Source organism: Pararge aegeria, chromosome 11, assembly GCF_905163445.1.
Source record: "Pararge aegeria chromosome 11, ilParAegt1.1, whole genome shotgun sequence".
Lineage (NCBI taxonomy): Eukaryota > Metazoa > Arthropoda > Insecta > Lepidoptera > Nymphalidae > Pararge > Pararge aegeria.
This window is the reverse complement of record NC_053190.1, coordinates 16,029,605-16,041,148: the sequence shown is the minus strand read 5'-3', so window position 1 is coordinate 16,041,148 and position 11,544 is coordinate 16,029,605. Positions and strand designations below refer to the sequence as shown.

At 34.7% G+C, this 11,544-nt stretch overlaps 1 protein-coding gene across 6 annotated transcripts in view; it reads right to left on the bottom strand.

Annotated features, from left to right (window-relative positions):
- Window positions 1-234: 234 nt before the first annotated feature.
- The window catches only part of LOC120627240 (CUGBP Elav-like family member 1), a 207,408-nt gene continuing 196,098 nt past the window's right edge, over window positions 235-11,544 (bottom strand). For 4 of the 6 annotated variants that reach the window (XM_039895140.1, XM_039895144.1, XM_039895141.1 and 1 more), the window contains 4 exons: window positions 9,128-9,361; window positions 7,710-7,736; window positions 2,933-3,055; window positions 235-2,451 (listed from right to left, as the gene is read on the bottom strand). In XM_039895140.1, coding sequence (XP_039751074.1) covers window positions 2,180-2,451; window positions 2,933-3,055; window positions 7,710-7,736; window positions 9,128-9,361 — 656 coding nt within the window. In that variant the 3' untranslated portion in view covers window positions 235-2,179. The remainder of the gene's footprint in view (window positions 2,452-2,932; window positions 3,056-7,709; window positions 7,737-9,127; window positions 9,362-11,544) is intronic. The other 2 variants (XM_039895142.1, XM_039895143.1) reach the window with 1 other exon arrangement.

Here is an 11,544-nt window from a genome sequence, read left to right as displayed (position 1 = left end):
CGCGAAACATCAAAATCTTTTTGAATTAATACACAACTAAATTTAGTTAAAAGCTAGATAAAGATATTTAAAGTCTCTCAGAAAAAAAATATATAATAAAACAAACAGTTTTTGTTGAATTTTAAACGCATTGGCACGTTAACTAAATACTTGGGGTGATATTATTAATTTGAATAATTTTAGTGAAACATTTATATTAAGTAAATTATATATTAATTAATATAATCCCCGAAATTGAGCGATTTTTTTAACAATCACAAAATTATTCACTAATGACAGTAAAAGGAATTACAATATATTAAGTAAGACTTAATTCATTAAAGAAATTACTAGAAGTAAGTAAATAGAAACGGCCTATAATGTAACGCGTAGCATAGTAAAATATCTTTAAATAGCTAAGAATTTGTAGCAATACAAAAAGACACAAGAATTACAAGAAAGCTTAGGGAGATAATAAGCTCATCGCCACACAGCTGGTGCGATAAGGGTGAAGATCTGGCCAAGTAGGTAAATTGTTAAAACACATATTGACTTTAATACGTTAATGTGATGCCATATAACTCTCATACAATAAATCAGCGTTTAAGGGACGTTGATAACACGAATTTAGTAGCCGCACGATACCTTGTCTCACTTGCCATGTTGCGAGGCCCTTCGAAAAAAAAAAACAAATTGCATAGTGAATGTCAAATTTACACAAAAAACTTATTCTATGTTTAAATACTTATTTCTAACAAAAATGTTTTGACTAAGGGGTCAAGTTCGATGTTTTATAAATAAGTTAGTGGGTATGAATATTAATAAAAAAAAAGAAAATATAATGGTAAAATGTCTCAAAGAAATTTATATTTGGGTTTTGTTGTACCATAGGCAAACAAAATTTAAACAGCTGCTTTATAAAGTTCTGCTATTATCATAATATATAAGCAGTGTTGTTTTAACTTTCAAAAGATGAACGCAGAACGAGAAATACAAGCAAGAAGTGGAAGAAAAAGTAAGCGAGTTTATGCTCATTTTAAAATTCAATCAAACAAAATATGAAACATTTTTCTTAAGAGTCTTTCTCTTATTTTGGCAGCATACCATATCTGTTTGGAATGTAATCTGTTTTCATCATAACATTTTTCCTCTGATTAGATTAAAGTACATATAATATTCTTGTTTTACTCGATAAAAGCGCTGTTTAAATATTATTTGTTTGTGTGAACATTTACTGCAGATACTTGTACAGAAATTTAAGAAAAATATTATATCTAATATGTTTTGAAATTCTTATAAAAATATTGAATAAAATAGTTTCATCGTCGTGTTATTTATTGGGTTAGACAGAATGATTACTTTAGTTAACAGAAACAATTATTAAGTACACTATTGACAACATGTAATTAATAAATACATTGATCACTTTGAGATCATTATATTATTCTAAACACCTTAAAATTTTAAACAAAGATGTGATTAAAACTGCAACTGACCATGGCCACATAGGTTATTTTAAGTGGTAACACAAACGTTAAAAAAAAGAATATCCTCAACGAACGTAACAGTATATAAATCTATCAAATACTAATATGGTAGCTGACGGTAAGCTTTGGATGACAAAAAATTGTATACACGGGCGTAGTCAGTCAGTATCTCTATCAGTATGATAGGATATCTGATTTATATATTTTTGCCTCTAATAAAACGAATAAAAAAGCAAATAGTTTTTTCTCATGATATGTTATACGGCCCCGTACAATCATTAACCCACCCCAGAACCAATCCCTGGCTATGCCCGTGTTTATTCTTTCTCGGTGATTAAAAAAAAGCGTTCAGCTCTTTGGCGCTCATCTAATTAGCAACTGTTCATAAACGCAGTTAACTTATGCTTACTGTGACTAAACTTATCCTTTAAAAAATAATAATATAATTTTAATTAATATATTAAATAAAAGAAATTTGGGGAATACTTTGGAAACGATAAATCCTTTGACACAAACCTTAACCTTTACACTTATATAGATAACAACTGTGCACGTGGACTCGCGTTTTCGAACGAACCTTATCGACTATTCAGTTCAAGTGCACCGGATACATCACAACAAACGTTCAAAAACTTATAACCTCTGCAATAGTTTTTCTCTTTTTTTTTACAATTCACTAGGAACGAGTTCTGGAATATTGTAATTGTGGTATTCTAGTACGGTCTCGATAGTTCTTTCGAACGTTTCAACTGAACTTTGAGTCTCTTGGTACCTATTTGGAAGCCGTTCATGGCTTGTATGGCGGCCTGTGCGGAGGGCGCGTTATCGTAAGAGACAAAACCGAAGCACTTCGAGAGGTTCGTCTGTTTGTCTATGAACACTTTTGCCGATATCACGTGGCCGAAAGGTAGGAACGTGGACGCGAGGTCAGTGTCAGTAAACTCCTGCGGCAGGTGGTATATGAACAAATTTCCGCCTTCAGGACCTGGAATAAACGATGATATTTTTTTTAATATACGTAATTTTTAACTGCTAACGAACTACCCAGCGCGACCGCTGTGGATTTAAGTGGAAGGTTCCGGGTTCAATCCCAAGTTGCGTCTGGCGGGACATCAATGAATTAAGAACATAAAGAATCCTCATTCATTATTGTATGCAGTGTATTGTTTCCAAAAACAGTGAAAACGTCCCGCGCTCGTCTCACTTCACACCCTCGGAATGTTGCTAGCTCATAAACTTTTGCCCATTTTCCCATTTTATAGTAAGCGTTTAGAACTTAAGAGGTAATATAATTACTGTCAACTGCTAAATGGTATGATGTCACTAACCATTTGTTCGCGAAACTCTACTAAAGTGGAGTGGTTCTTAGTCGTGTACATGGATTCTGTGTGTGCAATATTAGTCGTGTACACGGTTTCTGTGTGTGCTTTCTTTGGTTATATAATTAAGTACAGATAAAAAAGTACCTTCAACTTGCTTCCCCGCAGCCGCGGCAGCTGCCGAGCCGAGTACGGAACCCAACGGCGCCGCCGCATACGCTGTACCGAACTGCGCTGCGTATGCCGATCCCAGCGGCTCAGCCGTGGACCCTAATAACATAGTTCGAAGTTTATATATGTTTTCCATCCCTATATATCATTCATTGGTCATCATATCATTGTTTTTTTATCAAAGGTTTTAAGTTACTTAGTTTTTATTATACCTACTCTTAGTGCCTTACAAATACACTTTAAATTATTCAGTGTTTTGTCCCGTTCTGTTATTTGAAAAATGACGTCAGTTGAAGTGAGATAGAACACTGAATACAGAATAACTAATATCAGAAAGCTTACTAGTAACGGGTTAATGACATCTACATGATAGCGAAACTAAGGTAGAAATCGCGGGGCATATGTTGTTATTTATATCATAAATTGTGCGTTGTACAAATTGAATTGGGCTTGGATTACGCTTGGATTAATTTATAGCGCGAATAGAAACCCCGTGCGGGCGTAGGTAGAAATCTGGTGAATGCCCCGCGTTTTATCTGTGTGGACGTCGAGGCTGCAGCTGCTGGCACCATTTAATGAGGTACAGAAAATTTTCTGCGTTTTTCATGTGTGGTCTGTATTGCAGAATGGCCACCTCGTTACGGACATGTACGATTGACGTATTGTTTAAGTATATCAGTAGTGGGATAACATCTGAAGTTTGATAACATCCGAAGTGGGATAAAATTCGAAGTGGGATGAAACTGAAGGGGATAACACTTGAATAATTCTGACAGGTAAATGTACGAAACGTACGGTTTTTATGTATACCAAAATTGGTATAACTGCAGTGAGATAACAACCGAAGGGGGATAGCAAGTGAGTTAACATCCGAAGTGGGATAACATCAGAAGTGGGATAACATTCAAAGTGTGATAACATCTTAAGTGGGTTATTTAATTGTAGTCGTGAGTAGGAAAATTATATTGTGGAGGTAAACCTACGCGATTATTTTATTGTAATTTATTTTAAAGGATAAAATTGATAATTGGGGCTAATGTGGTTAATTAGCAGCTGTCAACGACTGCGTTTGCTCTGCGTCATTATTTAACTTGACGTCAATAAGGAAAACGCCTGCTATTACTAAACTATGCTTAAGTTTAACATACAGTTATGTTTTAATTAGTAAAAAAACAACACATTTAAAACAATTCTTTACACATTAGGACAAAGTATTATTAATAAATTCACACAGCGCTACAGTTAGTACATATTCATACTAAATTAAATGCTTAAAACGTAAACAAAACGGCACAGTCATTATTTAGCATCTATTTCATGGCGTATCTTAACATACATGAAGTACTTATACAAATGGTGCCGATGATATTGTACACAAATCCTTAATTTATTGATAATAAACTACAAGTGATGTAAAGCGGTGATAGCCTAGAGTTTGGGGGGCCGAGTACGATTTCCGGCACCTACGTCAACTTCTCAGATGGGTGTCTTTCATTTAGTCAATTTAAATATAACTTGCTTTTACGGTGAAGGATCTGAGAGGAAATTTGAGAGTTTCCAATGCGTTCTCAAAGGCGCGTGAAGTCTACCAATCGGCACTTGGCCAGCTTGATGGACTACTGCCTACACCATTCTCATTCGGAGAGGAGAGCCGTGCCCTGAAGTGGGTTGGTAATAGGTTGGTAATATTGATGATATTTTAAATGGCTTTTGCTAACGTCGGTTCCCACAGATACACTTCCAGAATTCCTTCCTGGAAAACATTCATTCAACATTCTTCATGGAAAATACATTCCATTTTACCATGACTTTGCAGAGTATCGATAGTCGTACTGAGGGTTACAGATTTCCCGTTCCCGCGAAAAGGTAGCGTATTTCGGTATGCTAGCTATTTTTGTGCTGAAACTGCTCAAGAAAAATATTATGGAATTCACATATAAATGCCACAAACAACATTCCGTCCCTCCTTTCCTTTGATTTTACATAAAAGGCTGTGTAACGAATTTCCTACTGTTAAATCTACGTTACTTCGATACAAATTTTTATTCTCATATCTATACCTTGAGCTTGAAAGTAAAAAGCTTTTTTTAAATCTATTTTTGCTTTTTGGTCAGTCAGGGTAGCGTGTTTATAGAAGATGCTGCAGTGCTAAAAATATACCTAACTGGGATACAAAGTATCTTTATGCGAAACTTTGTCATGATGGATTTGCCTGTTAAGCTTTGTATGTTTTGGGTATTCAACTATATAATAAATACTAACTTTATGTAGCATGCTATCTCTGTGCCTAACTTAATCGAGATCGGTGGCTCAGCCTGAACCTGAGGCACCTACGCAATAATCAAACAAACATACACTTTCGCATTACAAAATTAGTTCGGATTTTAAGAGGCTTTTTAGGTTTATGATTTTGCAATCTGGACTAAGTCAGCATCAGCCCCGGTGTTCTATAGCTTTTCATAAAATAGTTGACCAGGGCTGACCTGCCATTTCCACACAAAATGTGTAGAACCACTGTTTGTGAATTGTTGTCAAATCATTAGCTTAAAGCCGACCGGGTTAACTTATCAGAAAAGTTAAACAATGCGGAAAGAGTGGGAACCACGAACTTAAACCACTTTAAGAGTATTAGACAGTTACTGGTTTTTTGAGTAAATGGGTTTGTTGGGCTGAGCTTGCTCCGTACTTTTATTCCCGAGGTTTGGATCAAAACCACGTCCGAGGGTAATAAGAAATCAGGAACTCCTGGTTCCTGGTTCGTCAGCGAAAACACTTTGAAAGGAGTACCTAGGTATTCATTTCAATCTAATATAACTTATTGCAAGAGTGTTCTTTATAAGCAAGTTTGAAAGTATTATAGTTCTCTTCGCACCGTTTCCAGATTCAAATTCAAAATTAATTTATTTCAAGAAGGCCTAATTTATAAGCAATTTTGAAACGCAAGTCATTTTGTTTGTAGTGACTTTACCACCGGTTTGGAAGGCAGATTCCACTGAGAAGAGCCGGCAAGAAACGCAGCAGATTTATCTTTTCCAACATCATTTTAAAGTTTAAAATGATTTTCAGATGATCGTAAACGGCAACAGTGATTTACTTTTAGACCAATTGATATATTTTGGCATTTGTGTACAGCGAATCGGCACCATTGTATCGTAATACGTTATAAAACAACAAAAATAACTACATACTATTTTAAGTAGTCTCATGCGAAAACGTCAAAAATTGTTAATCACTACATAAAAACTCATCTGTGTCGCAATTATTTATATCTCTGCACACATTTCGAATAAATTTAAATATTAATGAATAACTTTATTCATTCACGACGACTGTAATTTTTAAAATTAGCATCAATTCAATTCTTTTATTTTGTAAGTTTAAATTGAGCACAAATGCAGTAATAATTCTTAAATTATTGCGACTGCAATCTTCAATAAAGAAATGTTAAGTTATTATTTACACGTAGAGGTCAAACCAGAAATAAAACTTAATGACAAAAATAATGTTTAAACAACGACAATCGTAACTTTGCCTTAATAGCTCAGCTTATATCTATAGTTACGTATCAGTATATGATGAACTAGACGCCAAGCAGCTAATCAACTGATATTTTAGTTAAAAAAAGTAAAAACACGTTTTTTTATAACTTCTAAACATGACTGGCGTTTCAATTACATAACAAATCACCATAATATTTTTTTAATTCGTATACAAATATTATTTTAGTTTTCTTCTTAGTAACATACACAGAATCATTATAGAAAATCCTTTGTAAAATGCATATTGCGGGATTTGACAAGAATATAACCACTGGTTAGGTTTTCAAATATTTTTTTTGTTTGTCAAAGCAAGAGTTGGCTGCTTATATGCCGAAATGCGCAAAAGACGTGACTCCCTGGTGCGAAGGTTGCGGGGGAGCACCAACAGTAAACTGAAGATGATTGCTCGCAGATTGGACGAAGAACGGAGTCACGAATGTGCTATTTTAAATAAATTGGAGCGGCAGTGAATCGCATATATACTAATATTATATACATACATATAAACCTAATGTACTTTTACTAACAAAAAAATTAAGTCTTGATGCCTGAAATAAAGATAATTATAATCTTTCTGCATCCATTAGTCCAATTATGAAATATATCAATCTACATTATAATTTCACCTGACTAAAAATGCGAAATCCAGAAGCGATGAAAAAAAAATTAAGGTTTTCCGAACGTGCAATAATTGAAATCAGAATAAAAACAGCATTCGTTTCCAACAAAACTGATACGTAACCATTGTTGAATACACAAATAGAATAAATACAAAAACAAGCGAAACCTGTTGAAACAATATTGGCTCGAAATCCCACAATTTGTGCTTGTGTACGTCGTAAAAAAAAAGAAATTATCTACACTCTAAAAATAAAATGGCGTCTTTTGCCGAATTTTAAAACAGAAAAAGCCTATTGTCACACAAAGCAATTTAAGAATCGATACGATGCAAGATTATAATGCACGGAAATAAAACCAAGCCAGTCCTCGATTTATGCAATAAATACAATAGACAAGTCTTCACGATGAATCAACAAAAAATTTGCAGATAATTTATTTACGAGGTAAAAACTGCTATTAAAAAGGTGTTTTAAGAAAGTCTTTGTAAGTGAAGAGAGGTCCATGATTTTTATTTTTATTTATTGCAACAATCCGCGATACCAACAAGGATAAGTCATTCCATAACATAAACTCTCTATGAATAGGCTTTTTACCTGTGATGTTAGTCTTCCCGAGAAGACCTGAAGTGTGAAAAAGGTTCATCGTTAATATACGTTTTTTTAACTCTCAACGCATTAAAGCCCAATCTGAAAGAGGAAAGTTTGAGGACAAAAAAGATCGTTACGGTTTTTTCACGGCCATCTTATGTGGCAACATTCCAATTAAGATTTGGACAGGTAAGGCAATTAGGCCGGAATTTATAGAGCCTTAATTGTCTCTCGGATGAATTTAGGGGAGGTACGGCCGGGGACAAAGTAAAAACGTCAATTAGGAGTTGGCATTTTGAAAATTGTATTATGCGAATTTCCGTGAAAATTTCTAGGATTTCTTTGGGTCGGCCATTAGGAAAATTAAAAATTTACTGAGCTTATTTGTGCGAGTGCTCCTTGTTTATATACTTACTCCTTATAACGAATCTATATCAATGTTATGTTACTGTTTTGGCACGTCCCCAAACTTATTTGTTACAAATATTTTCATGTATGAGCAGAAGAGCTGGAAGATCGCTCATCGATTTCTTAATATTTTCTATCTCCGGGCTTTGCATTTAGGCTCATCCAAGATTTAAACATTCTTATCGTGTTGAGCGCAATACAAATTGTCCGTTCTTTGCCGAAATATAAGTGCTTTTATAGTTGGCTTATACCAAGTGTACAATGAGAGTCAACTATTATTAGTTAATATCTTTATACAAACAGTATACAGGAATGCTAATACTATGGAAAATCGGGACTATCAAATCCGTATCATCATCGAAATAGGTCAGTCCATGTCCAGTGATGTCTATCTTGCGTTTTTGATTGCCATTTTACTGTCTATATCAGATATGACGTGAGTGACCTGAGTGTCAGTTTTGATTACGAATACACAGCATGGCGCAAATGTGTAGACAAATCTGAGAAAGGCCTAAAAGGCGAGTCTATACTAGCGAGTTAACATCTGATTAGACTTAGGATTACTTGAAGGATGCCTGAATATTAAATGCGCATGGGCAGGCACTTTAAAGGTATTTCTTGTATTTAAAAACCACGGAAATAGTTAAAACATACCATAACAATCATTTTAAATTAATTAATTTTAGAAATCTAAGGGCCGATGTGTTTTCAAGTTAGCAAACGTTACTTCGGAGTTACTTTTCGTTAATCAACAATCATTGAATTTTTAAGACGTCGTTCGTTCTCGTTTCGACGTCTTTTTGGTTCGTATTGACGTCGATGTATCGTTTAAACACTTGAAAACGTACACAGAGAACATGACACCTGCATGATGCATCACAGTTTAATGGCACGGATATTTTAAATCTATCTTTTAACTAAGCTTCTGAATGCGATGCGTTTTTTTTTTAAATATAAGTTCTGTGCTCAATGTTCTCTAAACACCAATACTATTGTTATTTTAATTTTATACTTACACAACTGTGGCGCAGCTGGTTGCGGTTGCGATGCGGGCTGTATCGCCGTAGCCTGCGTTACCACAGGCTGCGTCATGGCCGCAAGCGCAGCTAAGTTCTGCACGCTGACCGGCGCCAAAAGCCCCCCCAGCTGGTCAGCTGCCCCCCCTCCAATACCACCCACCCCACCAACGCCTGTAACACCACTCCCGCTCAGCCCTGCACCATTGAAACCCATATCCTGGTAGTTAACCCCTAAGGCGAAATAAACGAAAAATAAAAAGGATTAGGATAAACTAAAAATACAAATCAATGTAAGGATAGGATTAATAAAAACGATAAATAAATAAACGCATGTTGTTACAATAAATTATCACCTATGATGAAATAACCAAATGTAGAAAAAAGTGGTCAGGACAAACTAAAGACGGTATAACTTAGAAGGATTGGCATAAGAAAATTTTTTTTACATAAATAAAATAAACTCATGACTTAAAAATAAATAAAAATACGGACAGATTTGTAGGCATCGATGGATTTCGATCTTTTAAATATCAATATAAGATCTTTATGCTGTCACAATATCGGTAAAAATGTCAATGACATTAAAAATATTTGTCAGGTAAAGCATAAACCTAACAACACGAATAATTTAGGAATGCACCTAAAATATATTTATTTAGAAAAAAAACAAAAGAACTTCTCATTAGAAAACAGACCCATAATAATTTATAAACTCAATGAATTTTAATGCTAACAAAAAATACATTCAGCCGTATTGCTGTCAATATTTTTAACATATTTAAAAGATCTACAGACTCGCCAACTTCGATCAGAAGTCTTTTATTCTATGCGTTGCACTTATGAAAAAGTGACTTGACCGTAAGAAAAGCGGATGAAAGGTAATCCAAAAATATGAATAACCCAAAAACATACAGAAATTACGAAATACAAGAACTTCATACTAGGGCAGAAGCAAATCAAGACAAAGTTCTTCCAAATGAAGCAAGTTATAGGATTTTAGTTAAGTTGACCCGGCTCAGCTCACAATTTTATTGATCTCAGTAAATAGGTTGGTAGCGTGTAGCCCTATTAATCAGATTATTTGCTGTTTGCCTGTCTTTGTGAGTCCATCGACCTGATATTGTTAAAAAATCGGCGAAGAAAATTCGATTAATCGCACTTTGACAGTATTCAGCAGGTGTACTATCATCGCTTAAGGCAGTATTATTATATTGATGCTCTTGTTTCAGAATGGTCATCTTTAATTAGGGCCAAAAGGTAGGTCTATTGACGCTAATTATTTACATTTTATTTATTCATGAAGTAACTTCGGTATTTTTATTTTTATATTATTTTTTAATCTAATCATTATGTTATTGCTTCTATCTCTTTAGTGGAAATAACCTGCTTCACTTTATTTTATTTTTATATTTCATTTGCTGTAACGTCATTCGGGTGTCAGTTGAAAATCTCTTTCTGTAAACACTTTCAATCTGGTGTTACAGTTATAAATTATTTTACTACATTAACATAAGATGTACTGTTTGTAACACTGAACATGAGTAAATGTAGTTTATTTCTTTCTTAACAAAGTTATTACGAAATATTACTGCTAGCAAGCCTAACGGCTTGATTAACTTTAACGAGGTCGGGATGTGTAGGTTGCCTTTTGGCGTATCTGTAGATGCCTTAAAACCTCTTTTTTAAAAGCAACAGAAACAATGGCACTTAAATGGGGGATAATTAAACGACTTAGCTCTAACTGAATGCATAATTAGTCCTAATCGTAACTGTTTCCAATTACGCTGCGTGCGTAAACTGCTCCAATTGTTTTTCAGTGTTCGAAATTGGGGAGTATTGTTCGAATTTGTATACCTATTGCTGCCTTTTCTCATTTTACATTTACGATAATTCCGTTCTTTAGTTAATGTACGTTCAAGTTACATTGACAGGATTTGTAGTCAATAATGGATGACCTTACATAGCGATATTTAAAAGCGATAATAAACAGCCATATGACGTCTATGGGTTGAAGTCTTACCGTTAACAATACATAATAAATCTCAGGTATGATGCAATTTCTTACAAGCAGGTCGTAAGCTACCTAGCTGAGAAATAATTTGTGCGCTAGATATCTCACATATAACGTGATTGCAGAGAGCCGTGTTGTGACAGCAGATCAGAATACAATTTATTGTCACCACCCCTCCACTTCACCCAGGTGTCGGTCGAGGCGACAAACACACTGGAGAACCTGTAGAAGCGTCCTCTGCCACAGTGTGCCCAGCGTGGTGATTATGGGCAAACCCTCCCATTGGGAGAGGCCTTTACTCCTACATATAGACTATTGATGATTTCCAAAATATTTCCTAACATAGCTATTTAATTAAACCTTGTGTTGTATTACTAGTACCTTCTAGTAGTACCAGGAATAA